Genomic DNA, 24913 nt, shown 5'->3' on the forward strand with positions numbered 1-24913 from the left:
TATACATTCTAACTATCAATGAGAAGAACCAAGACTTGAATTAATACAGTCACAATAGCATAACTGTCGTGTACGTTACAGACTTTAAAATTCCAATGATACAGCTGTGAAAAAAAATATATTACGGCACATTTTTAATTTTACTTGTTCATGTGTCTAGTTTCAATATACTGACTGCAATATTAAGAATTAGTTTTGTTTGTGTAAATCATTTCTCACAGAAGCTATAAGAGATTATAATTCCCATCAAGTCATTTCTGTTATACGCCTGCAAGCTATTTGTGTTGCGTTCGTAATAAACAGTTCATCGTCTGAACTTGTAGTAATTAGGTGACTTTGGAATTCTTAAATCAAAAATAACTAGTTTTTATTAACTATTGAATACTTAACATGATTTAGATCTTTTTCAGAATGTGATATTTAAAATAGTTTCCTATTAAACAAACATGAACATAAAAGCAGGTCAGAAACCGGCCATTCAAATTATGTTGACAATAGCACCACGTCTCCTCCAGTTGTTTCTGAGTCCTGACTATGGTTAGAGCTGATACCAGTGTCAGAGTCTGTGTCATTTGTATACAAGTTAAATACTCTTTGAGTCAAGGAAGGAACCTCTCCACTGCTGCTGGGGACCTCAGACTCCTTCCCTCTGTTTTCCTTTAGTTGGCACCCATCTTTGTTGCTAATATGAAGCGAATTGAACTCCTTGGCCAGGAATTCATACTCCTTTGCTTTCATCTGAAGCAATGAGTCAGTGTATTTAATCTCTTTCTGGACGCCACTCAAATGAGAGTGGATTTTCAAACCAGCTTTCATGCTTTTCTCCAAATCACACTTAACATTTTCTAAATTAGAGCTTTCAAGCTCACTCGCAGCAGCCCATTCTGCGTCCTCATTTATCTCTGTGCAAACACTTTTTACCTCTTTGTCTATTTCAGCAGAGAGCTTATCGATGAGCATTCTGTAATATGCTAATCTTTCCTCCAGGTGTACGATTCCATCACTTTCAGTCAGGTCGTCCAGAATCTGGTTTTCATCAGAAGTCAAGTCCAGCTTTTGCTCAACTTCACTGAAACTAGGCATTAAATATGCATCCTGGACATAATTTTCTCCATCATTTTCTACCCTATCAAGGTGGAACTTAGCTTCACACTTTTCAATTTCCAGATCCAGCTCTTTCATTCTCTTGACTTGCTGATGAATAGTGTGGTCCTGGGAAATAATCAGATGCACTAGGGTCTCCATACTATCTCGATCATGGGAAACTGTGTCCTGCTTAATTTTAGCCAGTTTCCGGAAAGTTTTTCTGACTATTCTTTTTTGTTTATCTGGTGGCAATGTCTTCATGTAATTTGCTGGACTGAGTTCCCACATTTTTTCCGTGTTTTGCACTAATTTGGCTTCAGCTGTCCGCCACAATGGAACTGGCCGAAAAGCATCTGCTTTAACCAGAACAAACTGCATATTGGGCTGCTCCTCTCCCCAAGCTTTCCAAAGCTTCAGGATTCTAGTTAGTGGAGGAAGAACCCGTTCTGAGCCTCTCCACTTTTCTATGATGCAGTAATCACTGGGCTTCCCCAGCAGAAATCTTTTCTCTCCAAACGTAGCCTCGTGTTCCTCAAGCAAAGCCTGGATGACATCAGCAGAGGTGGTGCGTTTAGTTAACCCACAGACAATCTTCTCTTCTTGGCAAACCCAAACCACAATTTCCTTCTCCTCTGAATCCATGTCTTTAGTGGGAGATCTGAAAGAAAAACAAAGTACATTATATTTCTGTCATCACTTGTGTAAACTCAGAAACATGGTTTAACTTTAATACCCTTTTCAGATTTTATCCTTAATGAGAGATGCATTTTGAGGCTCAGACTACGTATGAATCAGAAGTTTAATTGCAAGAAAAAAACTTAAAAAATCAAGGAAAATATCTTAATTTCCTTTCATTCCCTAGTGGGCTTTGGAAAGAGCAAATTGTCATCAAAGACAACTGAGGATATTTTACCTACAGAAGTCAGCCACAATATAATACAGTCAGAACTGCTAGAGGTAAGACAATAATCAAAGTGGAGATGAATAAGGAGATAAAATATGACAATTTTTGACGGAGCCTTAGGACTAGAGAAAGACCATGGACGCACAGGTAGGAACGGTGGGGTGATATTGGAGTCATAGAACTAAAAATAGTCCATTATCGAAAACAGTCCTACTTTCGTTCAACAAATGTTTATTACATGCCAACCACGTGCTCGACTTTTCTGAAGATACTAAAGACACAGCAGTACACAAAGGAGAAGACAACACAGATATAAATGTGTAATTATTATAATAGCAGGTAATGGTAAATACTAAACAAACTTAAACAAGATGAAGAGACAGAGAATGACTTAAAAGAAAGAGAAGTCTATTTTATTCAGAGTATTTAGGAGAGACTTCTCTAAGAAGATGACCTTTGAATGGGGCATAAATTTTGAGGAGGCCATCAGAGACTAAGGGAAGAACTAGAAGAGTGAACAGAAGTGCAAGGGTCATGAGGCATGTTCTAGAGACAGAAAGAATGCGAATATAGTTGGAGGCTTGAGGGTAGTGCAGTTGGGGATTGTTGCTGGAGGGAGGGAAAGGTCCAATGATAGATGATGAGATCTAGCAGAAATGCATATCCCATGACAAGGCATTTGGATTTTGTTCTAGTTTTAGTGAGAAGCCATGAGAAAGGTTTAAGCAGAGGAGATATGATCAAATTTATGCTTTAAGTATATCTGGCTCGCTTAATGGAATGGACTATAAAAAAAGGAGAGGGGAGGGCAAAAGCAGAGGCAGGAAGGCTTAGTTGAAAGCCTAGCACAGAGATCTAAGAAAGAAAGGGGAAATGCCTGGACAAGGGTTTTAGCAGCAGAGGTATTAAGAACTGGTCAGAGTTGGGACATATATACAAGAAAAGACTTGATAGTAATTTCCTTTGTAGCACAGAGGGATGGGGAGAAAAATCAATTTTCTGAAGAAAAAAACCCACAGAGGTAGGAAAAGAAACAAGGAAGTTCCGTGGTTTCTAGGCTATACCCTGCAGACAATTTTTATGATCATATTTCCATCATGAGTGTAAATCAAATTGACCATGTCTTTCATAATATCTCTTTAAAAAAACATTAAGAAAGAAATGATATAAAGTGAATTATAATCCAATATGATTTATAGAGACAAAATTGTCAGGTCGTAATTGGCTTGTTGTGAAAGTTATCTTATTTATGCAGCACCCTCAAAGCATATGACTCCATGAAGCATATATGGAAGAAATTTTCCCTGGCTCTTAGAACCTTCTTTTTTTTTTTTTTTAAGATTTTATTTATTTATGTGACAGAGAGACAGCCAGCGAGAGCGGGAACACAGCAGGGGAGTGAGAGAGGAAGAAGCAGGCTCCCAGCGGAGGAGCCGGATGTGGGACTCGATCCCAGAACGCCGGGACCACACCCTAAGCTGAAGGCAGACGCTTTAACGACTGCGCTACCCAGGCACCCCAGAACCTTTTAACACTTAGAATTTATAATGTTTATGTTTTAGTACCAATAGTGACTAATCCTACATTATTATCTTTAAATGACTAATTATTACACCTTGGTTATTGACTTTCCTGAGGTCATAAAGTGACTACTAACAGTGAAATAACAAATCAGTGGCAGCAAATAGCAAAGAGTATGCAATAAAATTTAAATATCTAACTGTACCTACATTTTACAAATAATTATTCAAAAAGTCCTAAAGGGCTGTGGTTGTTCTCTTATAAAAATTTTTAACATTTAATGACCCAGCATTGAATAATGTGATATTTGATAATATTTACAACTCATCATTTAATAATTCTAAGCAGCAAAAAAGTAGGTAGAATTTAGGGCAACAGAATTATTTTCATATTTCAATTAGTAGAGAAAGACATTCTAAGCAAAAACAAATAAGCACTCAAAGTAACGAATACTAACTACTATTTGTGTGATGGCTATACAGCACAGATTACCTCTAAATTAATCATTACCTTCATCTGTTTCAATCATGCATGTAAAATACTCAAAATTAACAAACTTTTTTTTTACTTTATGCAATTAGAAGTTTACCTACTAAATTGCATAATTTAAAAAGAAGTAAACCATACCCCGTGCACTTATTGTATATTACAATTGTTTCAATATGTATTTTTTTATTTAAAAAAACAGTAATTGTTGTAATTATCAACCTTATAATGCCATTAGCTATTACATTAAAACTAAGAACATAGGACATCCTTTATTTTGTACTATTTTTTAGTGTTCATGGTTAAACTCTAAAAAATATTCTACTAAAAAGAAGTAACACTGAAGATTAGAACCATCGGTCATAAAACATTTAATAAATAAAACTGTTCTAAGCTCTTGCATATATCAAGTGATTTAATCCTCACAATTCTGTAATGTAAGTAATAATATTTTCACCACTTTATAGATAAAGAAACTAAAGCACAGGAGTTTTTAATGATTTGCCTAAGGTCACACAGTTAGTGGTGCATTGAGGATTTAAACCCAAGCAAGATAGCAGGCTCCAGAGTGCAGTGCTAACCATTATTTTGTAAAAACAAGTTTATAAGTTTGATGATTTTCTTTTTAAAAATTTTTTAAGTAATCTCTACACCTAACATGGGGTTTGAACTTACAACCCCAAGATCTAGAGTCACATGCTCTACTGACTGAGCCAGACAGGCGCCCCTAGTTTGATAATTTAGATATGTGGATTAAATTGGGGAAAAAAATGAAAAAATACACTATTTTTTAAGGGGAACATTATTATATAAATTTGCTTTTGATAGGAATGTCTCATTAGAACACTCAGTTGGTCAAGGGAGGACTTTTCCCAATGGCCAGTCATGGAGAAGAGTGTAAGTGTTTAAGAAAGTGTTACCTTCTGTGCCTTTTCCTTATTAATCTTGTTCTTACTCTGATGCAGTATTTAAGGTTTCTGACAGTTCTGGGCACCTGTGTTGGCTGACAAAACTGTCATACACACACACACACACACACACGAACTCTCCTGTTCCATTTTCTGGAGACATTAGTTCTGTGTCTGTAAGAAAGAGTAACACATGACCTATAACCTCTTCAACCCTACACTGTAGTTGTGAAGAAGACTGAGATCAGGGAATTCTTTGGTACCCTACGTAGAATAATAATGATGACATACATGACAATTCCCCAATACTTCCATGCCTCCTACTCCAATTGGGAATTTTTTTGTTTTGGAAGGATCAAATGCTTATCTATTGTGTCCTCCATAGATATCTGCTAATTTTCAGTTCTTGTGGATAATGTAGCCCTAATGGTCATTAGGCACATTCTAAAGATACTATTATTTCCACATTACATATGAAATTAGTTCTTTGATAATAGCATCACAGTCTGACTGGTTCCAGACTTTTTTTTTTTTTAAAGATTTTATTTATTTACTTGAGAGAAAGAGAGAGAGAGTGAGAGAGCACAAGAGGGGGGAGGGTCAGAGGGAGAAGCAGACTCCCTGCTGAGTGGGGAGCCTGATGCGGGACTTGATCCCAGGACCCCAGGATCATGGACCTCAGCCAAAGGCAGATACTCAACTGACTGAGCCCCCCAGGTGCCCCTCTAAACACTTTTTTAAGTCTACCTTAAACATCTTTATATTTTCTTGTGTTAGTTATCTCTAAATATTTTGAGGAATTTTTACAACCACCAATTCAAACCAGATAATTTTCAATTTCCACCCTTTGATTGAATATGTTTAAAGGTAATGACCAATGAATTTCCATAATAAATCTTTCGTACGTAGTAAAAGATTCATCACGCTTAAATTCTACTTTTTAAGCAGGCTTCAGATTTTGAAAACTGTATTTTTTTGTAGTATGGCCCCGATTGAATTTCTATCCATTTTCCAATCCTCTGTTCCCTTCACTGTAATACTGTAATATCTGACTCACATTTTTCATAAGGTTGCTGCAAATATCAAATAAGAAAATGAGTAAAAGAGCTTTGAGAATTGTGAAAAATGTACTGGGTAAATATAGGTTATATAGCAAAATTACTGTTATTATTATTTAATACAGAGAGGGGTGTAGTGTTTTTAGTATGTTCATTCAGTAACCTTGTTGACCTTGCTATAGTAGTTAACAATATAATTTTACAAATACTTTCCAACCTGTCTCACAATATTTTTTCACCTGTTTCAACTCATCAATTTTTTTTGCATGTGCACTTCCAATATAACATAACTGTTTGGCTAATTAGAGATATTTTAAAACATCATTAATATAATTTTTGTATCACAGATGAGCCAAGAATGTTTTTAATCTTTCTCTGATTTTGATTAAAATTGTGCTAATGAGGTGCATTACACTAAAAATACATATATATTATTCTACAGCTATTTCATTATTCAGTGTTTGTCTTTTTTTGGATAGCATCAGAAAATTAAGATTTATATGCTAAATGAAACTCTTCAATGACATGTATTAACTCACTTATGGGTACTTTTCCATATTCACTCTGAAATAATAATTAAAATTAAATATTGGACTTCTTGCATTCACTCTATCATCAATCAGGAAATTGAAAATATTTCTCCATTGATAATCAATTTTAAGAACACAAAAACAATGAGACAGAATTAAGTTGAGCTGGCTAATAATTACAAATGCAATGTACATACACTCAAATATTTCTTCAACACACTCCACTGAGTAATCGTGGAAAAAGCATCAGAGAATAAATTAACTATCTGTATCTGGAAGTTTTAAGATAAAATAAAGTATTTACTAAGATATTACAATGCCAAATTGAAGATCTCTGAAAATATATATTTACTGAAAAAAGGTTCAGTGTGAAAGGAGAGAAACATGAAGATAAATAGATAAACTTTGGCCATCTTTATTCAGTTGTCCAGAGGGAAAGGGCATTGAAGTTGGGGCACCAGGGAATAAATCAAAGAGATATTTATTCCTAGTGTATACTAGACATTAAAGTTTAATTGAAATTTGACATATAAAACTTATTAGGACAAATATTTCATATGGAGGCCTACTTTTTTTTTAATTTTAAAAAAGATTTTATATATTTATTTGAGAGAGGCAGTGGGAGAGAGAGAGAGAGCACAAGCAGGGGGGAGGAGGAGAGGGAGAGGGAAAAGCAGACTGCCCGTTGAGCAGGGAACCTGATGCAGAACTCGATCCCAGGACCCTGGGATCATGACCTGAGCTGAAGGCAGATGCTTAACCGACTGAGCCACCCAGGTGCCCTGGAGGCCCACTTTCAAATCAATAAGAATCATTAAAATGATAAATTATTAATTAAGAATTACATTAGAAGATATGCTTCTAAAACCCAGTATACAAACACTAGAATGCAATCTACAGACATATGGAAAATAATTTGAACCTGTGAGTGCATTTTCCACAGAACCTCTGTTACAACTATTTAGGAGGTCAGCCCAGAAAGTCTGATACTGACACAATCCAGCTGCTATGTATAGGAGTGACTCAAAGTGAAATGCTTTTATTGCTTAAGTTTTTGGGAACCATATTCCATGCTTAGAAATTAATAGTTAGAACTTTTCCTGTTCCAAACTATTAGTGGCACTTGTGCCCGAGCATTGTGATGGAAGGCTCCATCAGACTGAAAGATGAAAAACTGTGGAGCTTTGGGGGCATATCTGAGTCGAGGTCCATTGCTCAAGGACTGTTCTCTGCTTCCTTCTTATTGCTATTACCTATTTTTTAAACTGGAGATTCTCTCCTTCTAAACCAGTGGTTTTCTACCAGGGGTGATTTTGCCCCCCAGGAGACATTTGACCATGCACGGAGACATTTTTGATTTTTACATTAGAGTCCGAGGGTACCACTAGCATCTAGTGGATTGAGGTTGGGAACATAAACGTTTCATGATGCACAGAATAGTTTCCTGGTAGCAAAAGCTTATCCAGACACAAATGTCAATTGGTGTCAAATGGTACAATGGTAGAATCCTCTTTCAGATTCACAACAAAATATATGTCACAGTTTCACCTTTACCCTTTTTCCTTATATCTTCTGGAGAATCTAATACTAAAATTTATGAAAACAAAAATAATAAACAAGGGAGACATTTCCAATCTCAAGTACTCTAAAATAAATGATGAAATTTGGCATTCAACTTACTGGAATACAAATGCAACTTTTTTTTTCTCCTTTCACCCCACAGCCTATTTTATGTTTGTTACTATCAATCCTGTCCAACTGGATTTCCCTCTGTTAATCCCAGAACTGGTCCTAAGGAATGCTGATATTTACATTTAGAAACACAAACACTCAGAATAGGGCTAATTTTAGTTTAGAAAGAAAACTTCCATTCATAGACTAGTACATCTTTCTTCTTCATTAAGAAACAGTATAGAAATGGTCACGAGACCAGGGCAGTGTCAGCGTTGTGTGGGGGAATGGGAGTCTGCAGAAGGGGTTTTCATTGCTGTTTTCTCTTACTACTTTAGAGTCTATTCTGTCCTGACAGCAGGGACGAAGACCAGAATTAGGAAAGGACCCAGAGTTTGGGGAAGAGGAGGCCAAGACAATACCTGCAGTCTTTACAGGATGAAAGGGAAATTCCCAGAAACAGCCATGGGAAATGAGGAAAAATATCTCTAGCACCCACGCAAGGCTGGGGGCATTGTGGGGACATAAAATATGCTAGAGAAGTCAGAAATAGCCTTTAAAACGACCTTAGCGATAAAACTACATTGAATATATCACTATCTTGTTGGGTTATTTAGAAGACCCTCTGGACTCTAATACTGTCCACAAGTCACCATTATTCAAATGAAGTGGCAGATGACACTATATTTACTAATCTGGTTGCTGAATACAAACCAAAGATTATGAATATTCTACGTTTTACTGACCTTTGGCCAAGCTATGATATTGTCATAGTATTGTTTTTCCATGAAGTTGAAAGTAAATAAACGCTTTTCAGTTTCCATAGGGAAATGAGAACTGTCTCCTTAGTATTTTAACTCATAATACAATTTATTCCCTTCAAGTTATTTATTAAACCTCAAAACACATTTATACTCCTCAAAAGACAGAAGTTAATTTTATCCTGATATCACTATGTATATTCAATGCCATAGCAAGGAACACAACTAGAATTGATACAATACGAATACATATGTAATTCATTTTTGTGTCCTGTATTCTGATAAATGAAATACAAAATCGCAATACAGAGAAAAAAAAACTTAGTTCTTGCACAGATTCTGATCCAGCAGAAAGCAGATTTTAATGCCTCATAATACGTATATTTTTTGTAGAAAAGATGGGTGGCTATGAAGTTATGAAAACCATCCTTAGGCAGTTCTTTCTTGAAACATCTTGACCAAATAAGTAATAACTCTCACGGGGTATGACGTCGAGTCAAACAGAACCTTCAATGTATGGCTCACTGTATGTGGCACTCATATTAAAAACATATCAGTAAATAATACTGGGAGATAGAATAACCCAACAATGCAAGTTTCAGCAATGATGAATGGTAGTGGGAGATACAAGACAATAATAAGAAAAGAAATTTGATTTCAGTATGTTTATCTTATGTTCAAATCTGACAATACCTTGTAGAAATTCACATTTCTTTGAATAAAAGAATATGTCATTAAAGAATAAAGATGGATGATGATAAAAAGCAAGTTTACCAATTTAAGAGCCATACCAAAGGTTATAAACTCATATTTGAGATTACAGACCCAACTCTACGCCAATTATAAAATTTAAAATACTGGGGATGCCGTAAATAATGAGTTTGGATACTGAGCATTTAAATCACATGTTACAGCTATTTTCAAACAAAAATATCATACTTCCAAATTTAATAGCATCTTTTCCCAATAATCAAAATTATCACAGTACAACTATAAATAGTTTAATAAATTAGCTTCATCATTATTATATAAGAGAAAAATTTATATTTTGTATATGAATGGGCAACTTTGTTATAAGAGTAAAGGAATGACCCAAACACAAGCAGAAATCTAGAGAGAAAATTGGGTAGGATAACAACTTAAATGTATTTTAAAAAAAAGTTCTATGCAAATTAACTGAATCCATTCTAAGTTAGTTATCTTCCAAATAAATTGCCCATTCAGAATTATGGTATATGAGTTTTATAAATTGCTTCAACAGTCATTAATGAAACTGTAATTTCAGCAAATGTGAATAAATGCTGAGGATAAAATGATATAGAAGATAAGATGATCTTTATGTGCAGGAATTTGTGATATAAAAGCTATGCTTAGAAAGGGAGATTCTAAAAATTCAAGACCATTTAAACATTATTGAAAATTATGAGATAAACTCTGAACAAACATGCTATAAAATTCCCAAACACAAAAAACCAAACAATAATAGTAACACTTAAGTCATATTTAATTAATAATAATAAAAAACATAGTAATTGACCTCAGTGTCTTCAACTTATTCTCCAGTCCTATAACTCTTTGTAGAAAGTCTGATTAAATAAAGAGCCTCAAGAGACTTAATTTGGAGCAATATGCTGATTTAGATCTTGTCTGTAGGGGCGCTTGGCTGGCTTATTGGGTACAGCGCGCAACTCCTGACCCCAGGGTCATGAGTTTGAGTTCCACATTGTGGGTAGAGTTTACTTAAAAATAAATAAATAAGTAGATCCTCATCCCCTTTCTTTAAATTAATTAATTAATTAATAAGTAAAAATACTTTAGATCGTGTCTGTAAAGAAGACCCCTTCAACTTGTGACTTCACATGACTATGTGTAGACCCGGTAACTGAAGGACAGATATTTAAAAAATAGTAAAGTGTCTGTGTGAAGAGGTACATTGGATAGTAGCTCACTTTGCTGAATGCTTAGTGTGTGTCAGGCATTGTTCTAAATGCTTTATATACATTAACTCAGTTGGTTTTCATCACAGCCCTACCAGATAGGTCCTATTGTTAAACCCATTTTACAGATTAGAAAACTGAGGCACAAGAGATTAAGGATTTACACACACACAGAGACACACACACATAGAAATCACTAGTTTTATGTTTTACTAATGCCCGTTTAATTTTCTAGGAAGTAAGCCAGGTATGCAGAGTAAGAAAAACCCTCTACATAACATAATTGCAGGGTAGCTATAATACATAAATCCCATAAACAGAGAAAAGGGAAAGGAATGTGTAAAGAATGTGTATTGGAGACAACTGGGGGTTAAGTAAACTAAGCTCGTAGTTCAGATTCCGGAAATTGATTTAATCAAAATGTAAATATTTAACATGTAGTATTTACCAGACGAAATGCTGAGCAAATAGCTAATCTCACTGGAAATTCTTATGCTCACTTCCCAGTGTTACCTGTGCCTGGCAAATACCTAAAGTTTCCTTGTTGATTTGTACTTTTTAGAGAAATATTTTATAACAAGAAAGCATACATATATTTATTAAAGGAAAGTTACCTAGCCTGAATATTTAGTTTAATGACAGTTGTAGTTATGTCAGCTATTAGCATGAGTTTTCCTGTGGGCAGCTAAGTCCATAATTGGTTTTGCCTACTTAGTTGGAAGATATTCCCTAATGATGGTGATTTTTTAGCTTGTATCTGCCTGCAGCCACCTACTCTTCCCTCTCTAAATGTATCTGAAATGTGCTGGCGTATTTGAATGGCACTAGAAAAATGTAAGAATTTGCATTATCCAGTAGGATAGCTGAAAACACAAGATGAGCTCCTTTATCCCTGGTTTCCACTTTCTGAACATACTCTATAATAAAATGTAATAAAATGTGAATTCCAAATGGAAGCTTCATCTGAAATAATCAGCTCTTCATATTAGTCGCAAATAAATTATCTAAAGAGCAACAAAGAATTTATAACTTGTAGAAACAGGAATATACCAGGGCCTGCCATGCCATTTGGTTTAAAAAAAAGGAGATACTTGAAAACATCTTGGATAAGAGAAAAACAGTGGTCATCCATGACAAAAGTGTCATATGTCCATTTGCGTTCCCCAAACTTTAAGCTTTTTCATATGCTCTCAATCCCCCTGCCTCCACCTTCTCTAGAACGTTGCTTCAAAATGTATCCCTTCTTAAACTCTACTTATCCTCTACCTTTTCCTCTGGTCCTTCCCACTATTCTGTCACATTGTAACTACTATTATTTTGGCCACATATTTGCATCAAATATCTTTCATTCACAAACTCAAAGAGCAATCCATGCTCACTTTCTTTCATTAGTTCTTCTCTTTTCAGTAACAATAACCTACCATAAAGTGACTTCCCCCCAACCCACTCCCAACAGACACATTTCTTCTCAGGCTTGTCAGAGAGCGCTGAACTGCCACACTCAGCAGCCATTTCTGGAAGGGATTCCACTTGACCTCTTTGTAACATTATGCATTGTGATCTTTCCTTCCCATTCTTGTAGCAATCCATGTCTTGACTTCTGGATTTCACCCTCTAAGTCTTCCTTTACCCTTCTAGCTTCTCCTTCACAGATCCCGCATGGGCTTTGCTTCCTCTGCATATTCACTAAATGTAGGTGTCATGCAGCGTGGCCACAGAATCTTTTTGCAGCTCCTTCCATCAAACGATGGAACGCATTTCCTCCTCCCTGAATAGACTTTGGGATATGCTACGGCTAGTAGCAGATGGTAAAAACCATGTATGCAAGTTCTGAAGTTCAGATCTCAAAAACTCTTGTAGCTTCTACTTTCTTCCTCCTGGAGCACCGTCCTGGTACGGCTGCTTGATGAAAAAGCCTGAGATGAAAGACCATATGGAGAAGAGACCCAGCCATCTCAGTCGGCCCATTAGAACCTAGACCTCAGCCAACCTGCTCTCATTGAGAGAGCCTAGGTGAACCAGCAGGAGAACCACCCCCAGTTTATCCGCAGAATCAAAACAAACAAATAAAAATTTAAAAATAACAAAAACAAAAATTAAAAAACAAGAAAAATAACAAGTTGTTTTCAGCCACTAATTTTTAGGATGTTTTATTATGCAATAAGTACTAACTGATACAAATGGCATCCCCCAGTTTCCTGTGACTCATTTCTTGTCTCATTAAACACATTTTGTGGGTGACTCTAATATTGTCCACAACTTTATCAGCCAGTTGTATGCCAATATTCCCAAATCTAAATATTTTGTCCTTGACCTCTAGACCCCTATTCGCAGCCTCCTTTTTTGCATGTTTACTTCATATTTACTTTGTATAATCCACAGGAACCTCAAATCTGACTGATCAAAACTAATTCACCATCCTCTTCTCTCGTATTCCAAACTATTCCATCTCCTGATTCCCCATCTTATTGAATGTGATCTCTGTCCCCCGATCCTTTCTCTCAAGCTTGAAGAGTGGGATCTTCCGAGGTTCTTTTCTCTAGGTTATCCCCCTTCAACAACCAGTCAGTAAGTCTGCTTTATTCATTCTCCCAAATGTCTTAAATATGTCTCTCACCACCACTATGATTCAGACCACTCTCCGTTTCACAACAGATTCCTTGTAGTGAGCTATTAAATCTTGTCTTATTCTAAATATTTGCCCACTTCACATTTGTGTGCTACGATATTGCCAGGCTGTCCTTTTTAAACTGCAAGTCGGCCTGTATACCTTCCTTGATTAAAATCTTTAAATGGTTTCCAAGTCCTTTTTAAATCTCTCTCTCCCTCACTCTCCTCTCTCTCTCTGCCTCTCTCTCTCTCCTGTTTTCTCTCTCTCCTGCTTACTCCTAAGATTCCTTTCATGATCTGATTCCCCCAAATCATAGCCAAGTACTCTTTAGTATGCACATGAATACGCACATAACTAGCTATCCCTGACTTCTTGCTGATCTCTGATAACTCCGAGGGCTGTCACCTATATCACACTTTGGATTTCTAGACTGGATTGAACTGCATCTGCCTGTTTTGTTTTCATTCTGGGCTTTTCTGCAACTTGCTTCCTTGCCTGAATTACCCCTTTCCCCTCTTCTCTCTTTCTTCAAATGTCCCTTCCTTTAGGAAAATTCCCTTACCTTCTCTGAATAACCCCCTTTCCTCCACCCCAGATGGAAATGGGAAATTGACACATTCAGTAATAGTATTTTCTACCTTTCTTTTTCATAGCTTGCCAGTCAAGTCCCAGACTGAATCCTTCATCTTTGAAGCCTAAGTGCCTAACATAGTAGATGGCAAATGTTTCTTTTCTTTTTTGCAGCATGATGGTAGAAATGGGTTTGGGGGAAGTAAACAAAGAGAATTTTCGGTCAACTAGGGCCTGGTAGTTACAACTGTCCCACCACCTATTTTTGTAAGTTAAGTTTTATTGGAACACAGTCATGCCCATTTAATTATGTATTGCCCACGGCTGTTCTCATACTACATTGACAAAGTTGAGTAGTTGAGATAGTGATATTATGGTCCAAGAAACCTAAAATATTGATTATGTGGCCCTTTCACAAAATGTTTGCTGACTCCTGACCTAGATGATTGACCTGCACCAAAAATCTGGATTTTATTATCTAACTACAAAGACATTATTTAAACTCCCAAATCTACATAATTCTATGTATGACTCTCTAGGGGATAAAAAGGTGAAAATCATGTAATCTTTAAGCAGGAGAAATTTACAATCCCCTGGAAGTGATGGCCATGCTGGAAGTCATTTGGACGACAGGTAATGATTAAAGGCTTCTTGCAGATTGAGTGGGTTTAACATAGGATTAGTCAGCTTGAAGGCCCTGACTGGGAAACCAGTCTTTTGTCTTTAAAGCCCTGTTCCAGGTGCAGTATGCTCCATATTAATCAGTCGCATATGGATGTCAGAAAGTATCAGAGTAGGCTGGATGAAAAGCTGCTTTCACGGTCCCATCTCAGGTGCAGTGTGTCCAAACACCAGGTGTTAGGAGGTGGAATATTTGGAAACATACAAATTAGACCTTGCATTTTTCACTCTTCACCTGATGTTCTTCCCTCCCCAAAGAAACCTTTGCCATTTTTTCTCTTCTTCATGATGATACAACTATGTTCCCAGCTACCCAGACCCAAAATTATAGTTATTATCGACTCTCTGTTTTTCATCCTGATATTCTCTACTGCCCCATCCACTCATTTTTGAATTCCTATCAATTCTCCCTCCATAGTGACTCTTTTAACAGTAATCACTATCTGACGTCTTTTTCATTTATTGTTCGTTTATCATCTGCTTGTCCTCCCCTGCACTATCAGCTCAATGAGAGCAGAGATCTTGACTATTTTCACACTATTTCATCCCCAGCACCTATAATGATGTGTGGCACATATTACAGGTAAATAAATATTTATTGTTGAATACATGAATTTTATTGATACTTTAAAATACCTGCTTTATATTTTAATTATTTATGTATGTCTGTGTGTCTCCTGATCAGGAAATTCTTTGAAAGTGTGATCTATATCTGATTCATCTTTAATCTTCCATCATTCCTCCCCCCAAATGTATGGTTCATTTAATACTTCTGAATTAAAAAAAAAAAAGTCATCAAATAACCATCACCTTGAGTCAGCACAAGACAAATATATGTAAGTAGATGCCAAATCTGACAAAGTGGGATAGTTGATGAATGTTTGTTTTTAGAAGCTAAGGCAGGTAAGTTAGCAGTGCTGTAGTATGCTCAGACTGTGGACAGTATTACATAGCACAAGCTGTCATTTCACTTAATCCTGGAAACTGTGATCACATCAAGTTCTCCTAATTAAAGGTAGAACCACTAAAGATGATCAACATTTTTTAAAAAAGTAATTTGGTCTAAGTCTCATGCCTATTATTAATAGTTCTCGAAAGAAATTCTTGGGCTTTCACTATTAGAGTAGAACAGGCAGTCAAGAAACCAAGGCTACTACTCCGTAGTCTTCTGCTAAAAAGTGCCTAACTCCCCGCACTATTAAAAAGGAAGAAATCTCAAAGGTCCAAGATAGCCTCATAAGCACTTTTTCTAATTGTGTACAACTCTATTCTTTATATAAGATTCCAGTTATTATACATCTACCATGGAAACACTCACGGTTTTTCAATAGCATCTCTTATGGCTTCTAGGCAAAGGTAAGGTCCTTATGTGCAGATCTAAAAATAGGCTTTGAAAGACTGTGGTCTCCCCAAACTAGTGCTCTGCTACTGGATCTTAAGTACCCTCAGTTAACCACAACTGCAGGGAATTCCAAAAGGATTGAAAAATATCAGAGTAAGAGGAGCCTTAGAGTCACTAACGGTATCTGAGGTGGTTATAACACATCCTAGTCATTGGTTGAGAACAAGTATACACTGTCCAAGTGAATCAAGAAGACTCAGCCACAAAACTCCTATCAATTATATACCCTAATTAGTGAGCATAAAACCTTGCTAAAGTTGGACCACACTCTGCATTAAAAAATTAAAATTAAAAATGTCCACAAAATAGAATACCTCAGTTTTATCAACTGATAAACTGACCAATTTACTATGGTTATTAGAAGGAACAGTAGTCAACTATAGTTGACTGTAAGTCTAATACTGTTATATAAACACATTCTTAAAATTTTTTCTGTACACTTCCTCAATTGTAAAATTCTTCTTTTTTTTTTTTTTAACCAGCCCAACGAAGATTGTGGATTCTTGCCAAACTGACCATATTTCCGCCTGCTTCTCGATCCTTATCTTTTGATTATCCTATCTTAGTCAGTCTTACCATTGTGTGATTCAGCCCCCTCCTACATCTTTTTATATATCTTATTGTGTTCCCTACTCTTGTCCAAGCCTGTCACCTAACTGTGGGAGTTTAATAATAAATGCGATCTAATTATGATGATGCTTCTTTTATTTTTCTTTACCTCCATGTACTCCTCTGTTATGTACTTCTATTTAGAGGCAATCAAAAACATTTATTGAGCACCTACTGTACAAAGGAACAGCCTTCTTCAACTGCGAGAGACTACACTCTCATCCTCTTAATTGCATCATAAAGATTGTGATTTTACCTACCCTGTCAAAGACAGCTTCCCATGGAAGAGTGATTTAAAAGAAAGTTCATGCTTGAGAGATTTAACTACAGTGCTGTTCTCTCAATTAGTTTAATCTCTTAGGAATGAGGTTGTGTCTTTGCATGTCTGGTACAATACCAAATACAGAGTCTACCATTCCTAAAGAACTAAAATAAAAAGATAGCTACTCATAACATTCATATATTTGTATTATTAAACTTAAAACTGTGCACAGCAAAAGGCACTCAATAATTCCTAGATATTATAATTTATAAACTAATCATATCTTTTAATAAGTGGAAATAAACACATTTGACTTTTACCATAATGTTACCTTTTGTGGTAGAAGTTATGTGACAATGCATTGTATTTTAGGTAAAATAAAATTACATACCAAAGAAATTTATCTTTTAATTCTATTTTTAAAAGTTATCTTGAAAAGGTAAACAAGCAAGACAAGATAATTAAATTCTACTCTGCAGAGGGTATTTTAGAATCATAGAACCTTAAAAATTAAAGGGACTTTAAAAATCCAGTTCAGGGGTACCTGAGTGGTTCAGTGGGCTAAGCATCTGCCTTTGGCTCCGGTCATGATCCCGGAGTCTTGGGATCAAACCCCATGTTGGGCTCCCTGCTCAGCAGGGGAGTCTGCTTCTCCTTCTCCCTCCCTAGCTCTTGTGCTCTTTCTCTCACTTACTCTTTCTCTCAAATAAGTAAATAAAATCTTTTTTAAAATTTTTTTTAAAAATTAAAAAATCTAATTCAATCTCTCATTTTATTAGACAAGGATAAGACTAAAATATTTAAATTGTGTATCCTTTCTTTTTATCAAAACTCCCCAAGGACACATAAGGAAATATCCCCTAAACTATGGTATAAAACACATTGCCAAATCGTTAATGGTCTCATATCTTGGCTCAAAAGAGGTATGAGGATTAAACCTAAAAGCTGTCAGAATTCAAATATTTCATCAAGATCCAAAGATAGTTTTGTACAACACTGACAGACTCATTCTAATCATATTCAGTAATTTATAATATACCTCTTTATATCTACAGAGGAAAAGAGATCAGTGGTGAAATAGAAGTTCTGAGGTGAGATTTCAAAGACCAAAATATCATACCCTGTTTAAATATAAAACTTAGATATACTTCATAGCATTTCAATCCTACAGGCCTGAACAAGGAGTGAATATTTATTGAGCTTTTATTACTATCCTCCTAGTATTGTGCTGTCTTTTAAATATAACCAGACTTAATCTCATACTTGGTGGTTTAGGATTAGCTCTGTTTTAGAGATGAGAAAACTAAGTCCTAAATAGGCCCCACAGAATAAAGGTTAAGTGCATGGATTCAAATCCTGTCTCTGCCACTTATTTATTGTTGCACTGTTCTGTGTCTTAATGTCTCCAATGTAAAATAGGGAAAATAATAGTATCTTCTTCACAACATTAAGTATTATGTAAATCACTCAGAACAGTGGCACATGGTGTTATAAGAGATGTTAGCAGAGGGGGATTTACCCTGAAGCTGATGAAGCCAAAGCATAAGGGCTGCCTCCTTTGCACAGTTGTCTTCCCCCAAACGACCTTAGTAATACTTTTATTCATAATTGTATATTAAAGAGCAACCCTCCTCTAACTGCCAAACTTGGATTTTCCCTTGCATGCTTTTATTATCGTTGTTGTTGTATTAAAAAGATTAAATATTTGCCCCAGGGCACACAATCAGTAATGGCATATCTGAGATATAACCTAATGTCTGCTGGAATTCTTAACCAAGATATTTTTCTGCCTATTTCTAGAATTTTCCTTTGTCTCATGAACTATAATTATCCTATATGAAGAGAATAAATCCTCATATCATGTAAGAAAACAAATATTTCCTAATCATATTTCCCTCTTATCACAGAAGAAGGAAGAAATGCTCCACAGGTAGCAGTGGGATCAATAGTAGCCATTCACCCTCGTCTGCCGAACCTCACTGACAGACATGGTGGCACTCAAGGAACATCAAGGGAAGTAAGAGCATGTCGAGAAGATGAGTTACCCTGCTTCTTGGTTTGTTTTCTATCAGAAGCCCAGTAAAGTCTATTTGTCAGATATGGCCCTTCACCATTTGAAAGCAAGGAGGAGTTGAGGCTGAGAGCAAGAATGAGAAGTCAAACTTGAATTTATGGATTCATTCTTTTAAGTTACCTATGCATCCACTCAACACTGATGTACTCTGATCCAAGTACTGTATGGGGACCAGGTGTATTTGAAGAGTATATGCTGAATTCATTTATTCAATCAACAAATATTTGAGAAACTACTCACTGATTACCTAGAAAGGAACAAGATAAGTAAGGTCCCTGCTCTCACTGAGTATACTCAATGAGAATTTTTTATAGATATCTCAAGTCACTTTATTTATAAAAACAGAGGCCATTCTAGCCTGCAGATATATAAACCTTTGAGGATAACTTTCCTTGTTTGTCAGCATATTTAATACCCATTGATCATTCTTTTTCATGAAATATCTTGCTTCTCACTGCCAGTGCTGAGCATGTACCCACGATTCTAGTCCAGTTACAAGACATAATTACTTTGCCCTTCGGTGACCATTTACATTAGCAAGTTTTCATAAATGATAATCAACAAATATGCAAATTTTCTATAGAAGGTGTAAACTTACAACAGGTTACACAGGAAAGGAATCACAGTCTATTTTTTTTTAAAAAAAGGAAATGTTATATGTGTTGTATGTGTCTTGCCAAAAAGATGTCTTTAAAAACTCCTAAGTAAATATACATTAAAGAACATTAGAGAGCAGAAGCATGTTGAACTTTTTTCTTTCACATATACATAGTCCAGATAACATATTGCCTCATTTTAGAAAGCCAATATGCCAGAGACAAAGAGATTCTCTATCAAGGACTGGTAGCCACATACTCCTGAAAGAGGTAAATACATGCCACTACTCAACTTCATTCTATTTTCAGAACTAAAATTAAAAGAAGAGAGCCACATTTTTCTGAATTTTTAGAGCTATTATCAGATCTCCTGGAACAACATACCAATCAAATAACTTCAATGCTTTCTAAGTTATGCAGTCCAGGTAATAAAGATGTTCTGTAAATAAGACTGTGAACCAGCTACAAGCTTTTAAACATTTTTTTTTTTTTTACAAAAAGTCCATTTAAGAACCTTTCACTTTGACGTGTTTCATGAATGGATATAGAACACAATACAACATCTTGTGTAGTGGATTTTTAAGTTGGCTTTAGTCGTTTGAATAATAATTCAAGATTTAACCTAGAGCTCCATTTCACTGCTTTCACTGCTCTTGGTATATTTCTGGCAGGGATAAAGCATTCCAGCCATTGTTCCTAACGGGCTGTCTGCTGTCAACTAGTAACTACTTAAGTTACCAAGTACCATCAGGGGAAATCTCTTTCAGAAACTCCTGGGAACTAAAAAGATGTACATACTCAAATATCATGCATTTCTCAATCCATTTTCAGGAAAATTTTAAGTATTTATTTGAGGTTAGACAAAATGGTATATGATAATTTTCCATTCTGCAGAATTCACACATTACCAGACTTCTAATTTGAAAGAAAACATCCATCTTGCCAGCAATTTTTACCTTAACCACAAAACTTAATTCTTCCTTCTGATGAAGCATTTGTGGCGTTGTTACTACAATCAGAAAATTTTAAAAGATTAGTTCTGATTGTAAACAAAGAATCTTATACTGTCTCCATTTCTTTTTTTTTTTAAAAGATTTTATTTATTTATTCGACAGAGATAGAGACAGCCAGCGAGAGAGGGAACACAAGCAGGGGGAGTGGGAGAGGAAAAAGCAGGCTCATAGCGGAGGAGCCTGATGTGGGGCTTGATCCCAGAACGCCGGGACCACGCCCTGAGCCGAAGGCAGACGCTTAACCACTATGCCTCCCAAGCGCCCCTGTCTCCATTTCTTTTATTTATATGAAAGTTAGAAATGAAAAGCATACAAAGTTTGTGTGCCAAAATACCATCATTCATGACCATGCATTATTCTCAAATTCCCCAAAGACTGTTGCCCATTTTTTAATTTGAATGCTTCTTAAAATTTAGAAAAGCTTATCTAGTGGGGTAGGATTGACTTGGCATCCAAATCCATAAAATTATTTGTCTATTTCCTTGGGTTTTGGATTATATCAAATGTCAACCAATCCTTTATGAAGTATTCACTTTTATACAATACCAACTGAGCTCAGGTGATGACTAGAGAATAAAATAGTAACTATTTTTTCATAATTTAATTTACAAAATTATATAAATAATTGTATCACAGGTCTATAATCTGGCAGGCACTGTCCTAGGCATAAAAACACAATGGTGAGTAGACATATATGGCACTGCTCTCTCTAAGCTTTCCAGCTTGTGTTTTCTTTTTCTTTCTTTCTTTTTTTTAAGATTTTATTTATTTATTTGACACAGAGAGAGACAGAGAGAGAGGGAACACAAGCAGGGGAAGTGGGAGAGGAAGAAGCAGGCTCCCAGCAGAGGAGCCTAATGTGGGGCTTGATCCCAGGACCCTGGGATCACGCCCTGAGCCAAAGGCAGACGCTTAACGACTGAGCCACCCAGGCGCCCCTACAGCTTGTATTTTCTAAAAGATTTTATGCCTCATACTTGGAAAAGACAGAAAGAGAATAGATGCAGAAAAGTTCAATAAACAAACTTTGTCAAATTTTATGATCTCAAATTCCTACGATTCCTTCTAGTAATCTTTATTTTTTCCTGCCCACAAAGACGCAATTATGTTCAAGTAGCTCTTTTACTTGTATAAATTATATATCACAAGATATACAAATGCATTTCTCAAATTCTTCCTTTGCATTCTGCAAGGAATTTTATACTATATATTTGAGGAATGCCTTAGCTGTTATCAGATAAATGTTTTATCATCAATCACATTTACTATCAAAGGATGAATCACTTGTCATTTAAGGAAAGATACTTAGTTTCAATATGTCCAAGTAAGATTATTTAAATCATTATGGAACCTAGTAAACAACAGGGATAGACTTAATCATATTCACTAAGTTTCACGTGTAGTTTCACCTTTGAGAAGGTACAAAAACAAAGCAGAACAAAACAAAAATACCTCATCTACAGTAATACTAGGCACTGAAAAAATAAATATACATTAATTCTATTTCAATACACCACGTGGCTTATATACTGCTTAGTTTCAGACACCCATATTTTTATCTTTCTGACCACTGCTGTGGCTTACATTTTTCTTAAGGATGGAAAAATACAAATTTGTAAAGGGAAGCACTCAATTATTAGAGCAACTTATACATATCCTCACTGTTACCACTTTCATCAAAACACATTCATAATAAAGCATCACCATTGGGAACACCATTCCATTCTCTCAGAAAAACCTGAAAAACCTGAAATATTTTTTCTTTTCCATTTTTTCATAATTTTGCATAGAAAATGTCATATTAGGGGCGCCTGGGTGGCATAGCGGTTAAGCGTCTGCCTTCGGCTCAGGGCGTGATCCCGGCGATCTGGGATCGAACCCCACATCAGGCTCTTCTGCCATGAGCCTGCTTCTTCCTCTCCCACTCCCCCTGCTTGTGTTCCCTCTCTCTCTGGCTGTCTCTATCTCTGTTGAATGAATAAATAAAATCTTTTATAAAAAAAAATAAATAAATAAATAAAAAAAAAAAAGAAAATGTCATATTAGAAACTGTATACCCACCTCCCTGAACGAAAGCTAGTTTTATGGGTAGATGATACAGTGGGAAAACTGAGCTAACGTAAGTGGACGTGTACTTCCCTGAGGGAAACTCGCAGGGATGCACACAAAGTTATACTGAACTGTTATCTGGCATACCAATGGCAGAATTCTAGAATAAATAATAATCAAAATCAAAAACAAAAACACACATACATGAAATACCCTGAACTACAAGGGTATATTTAGAAGGATCAGCATGCCAGAAACTTAATTTGTTTTATAAGACCACGAGCTTTCCGCGAGTAATTTTTATATATTTTGATGGCATTAAAACAAACATACTTCAAAAATAATGCTACTGCATAATCCTTTAAAAAGTAGTAAGGCTTTTCTATTGGCAAGGGAAGCCTTTTGGGATTATTTTTTAATCCACAGATACCACTAAAATACAAACCTATTTTTACTAATCATCACTAACATTTTTTAAAGAATATCCAGACATATTTCTTTATTTTAACATATAGTTTCACTAATTACCAGAAACACCACATTTGTGATACCAAATTATTAGCAAATAAAACTGGTTTAGAAAGTTTCGTAGTACTGATTATTGTTTTCACTTCTTAAGCAAACTTAACTAAATCATGAATACATTTGGAATAAATTAAAAACAGAAGTTTTCAAGTAGACATTTGTGCACAAAATGTGGAGATTTACTTTAAAATTGTATCACCATAAATTATCATGCAGACACTTTAAAATAATTGTGTCATTTCCTACCATGTAATTGTATGCTTTTAAATTTACCCTGAGTAAATTATGACAAGTACTAACAAGCATGATGGAGAGAAGTTATGGAAAAGCCCTTATTCCAAAATAAATATACTAACAGAGTAAAGCCCATGTCTAAAATTATCCTCACATTGTTTTAGCATATAAATGTAACATTTGGGGTGCTAATAAAATATTTAATAGGACTGAAAAACCCATCTGGCTCAAGAAAAATCTGAATGTGTGTGTGTGTGTGAGAGAGAGAGAGAGAGAGACAGAGACAGAGACGGAAATAGAGAGACAGCGACAGAGAGAGAGAGAAAGAGTAAAACATTTCTTTACACATTTACACTATGGGCACTGCAGGCTGGAAGTAGCAAGACAAATCAAACCGAAATTGTATTAATACCGATTAAGGAGGGCAGCTGCTTGAATCCTTTTGTAGCTAAAACCAGCTAAAGCTCTCAAAGACATTTGAAACAATCAGTTCACAAAGAAAGTTTCTCTACAGAGTATTTTCACTTTGGGAACTTTCCAGATTTCAGGAATGCCCCACTCTAAGGGGAGCCAAAGCATTGTTTCCGGATTGTATCAGCAGCTGTGCTTTTTGTTCTAATTAGTGGCTAATAAATTCTAGTTATATCTTCATCAAAATTTTTAACCCTTCCTATAATATGCCAGAATTTGGTCTGAACCAAAATGAAACTTGCCTTCCCATCACTCTCAAATATGCAAGGCAACACAAAGATTTTGGTGATGGTAGCCATGGAACCGGGACTGGCTAAAGGGGGAAACAGAATCAAAATAATTTTTTTTTTTCTTTTCCATGATCCTTGAAGTGGAGTAATATCCTCGCCAGCTGAATATAAATATAAAACTTCATTCCCAGGGCTTTTCCCCCTAAAAGCAATTTTCATCAGCATCTAATTGCAACAAAACACCTACTTTCACACAGAAGCCCCCCGGCACACACACACGCCGGACTTTACCTGTTTTTATGCCGAGTCTTGAGCAAGTTTCTTCCAAAGGGAGCCATGGCCCGCCAGGCAGGCGAAGAGAAGGGGCCGTATCTCAGTTATCTGGGGATGGGGGTGGAGGGAGTATCTGGATTTCTAGGTGAAGGGAGGAGGATTGAAGGTTTCCTCTTCACCTCCTCAAACGTTCCTGGCTTTCAGCTCATTAGCAGCCGGCTAACAGAGTTGCTAGAAGTTGTGCAACTGCTGCCTAGCTTTGAACTGCTGGATTGTTGTGGCTGCTGCACCTTTGGAGACCTGCCCAGCTTAAGCCTCGAAGAAGGCGTTTGGAAGCAGGAAAAGAAAAAAAGAGAGAGAGAGAGAGAGGAAGGGAGGGGGACTCTATTGTGTTCTGTAGTTATTTGCAGACTAGCTAAACTTTAAGAACTGCCAACCCCACGGGCATGGT

General features: G+C 36.0%; 1 protein-coding gene across 1 annotated transcript; it reads right to left on the minus strand.

The window, feature by feature from the left end:
- Positions 1–472: 472 nt before the first annotated feature.
- Positions 473–24527, minus strand: RASSF9 (Ras association domain family member 9). Its single transcript, XM_008687659.2, has 2 exons — positions 24481–24527; positions 473–1744 (listed from the first exon to the last, which is right to left on the minus strand). Exons 1-2 carry the CDS (start codon positions 24525–24527, stop codon positions 484–486), a joined length of 1308 nt encoding a protein of 435 aa, XP_008685881.2. The 3' UTR covers positions 473–483.
- Positions 24528–24913: the final 386 nt, after the last annotated feature.

The sequence above is a fragment of the Ursus maritimus genome, unplaced genomic scaffold (genome assembly GCF_017311325.1).
Source record: "Ursus maritimus isolate PB19 unplaced genomic scaffold, ASM1731132v1 scaffold_21, whole genome shotgun sequence".
Lineage (NCBI taxonomy): Eukaryota > Metazoa > Chordata > Mammalia > Carnivora > Ursidae > Ursus > Ursus maritimus.

Excerpts from the sequence above, each read along its gene's own strand:
- RASSF9 (XM_008687659.2), bottom strand. The coding sequence starts at position 24,527 with ATGGCTCCCTTTGGAAGAAACTTGCTCAAGACTCGGCATAAAAACAG. Across the intron at positions 1,745-24,480 it reads AAGACTCGGCATAAAAACAG|ATCTCCCACTAAAGACATGG; the intron begins GTAAAGTCCGGC and ends TTTTTCTTTCAG.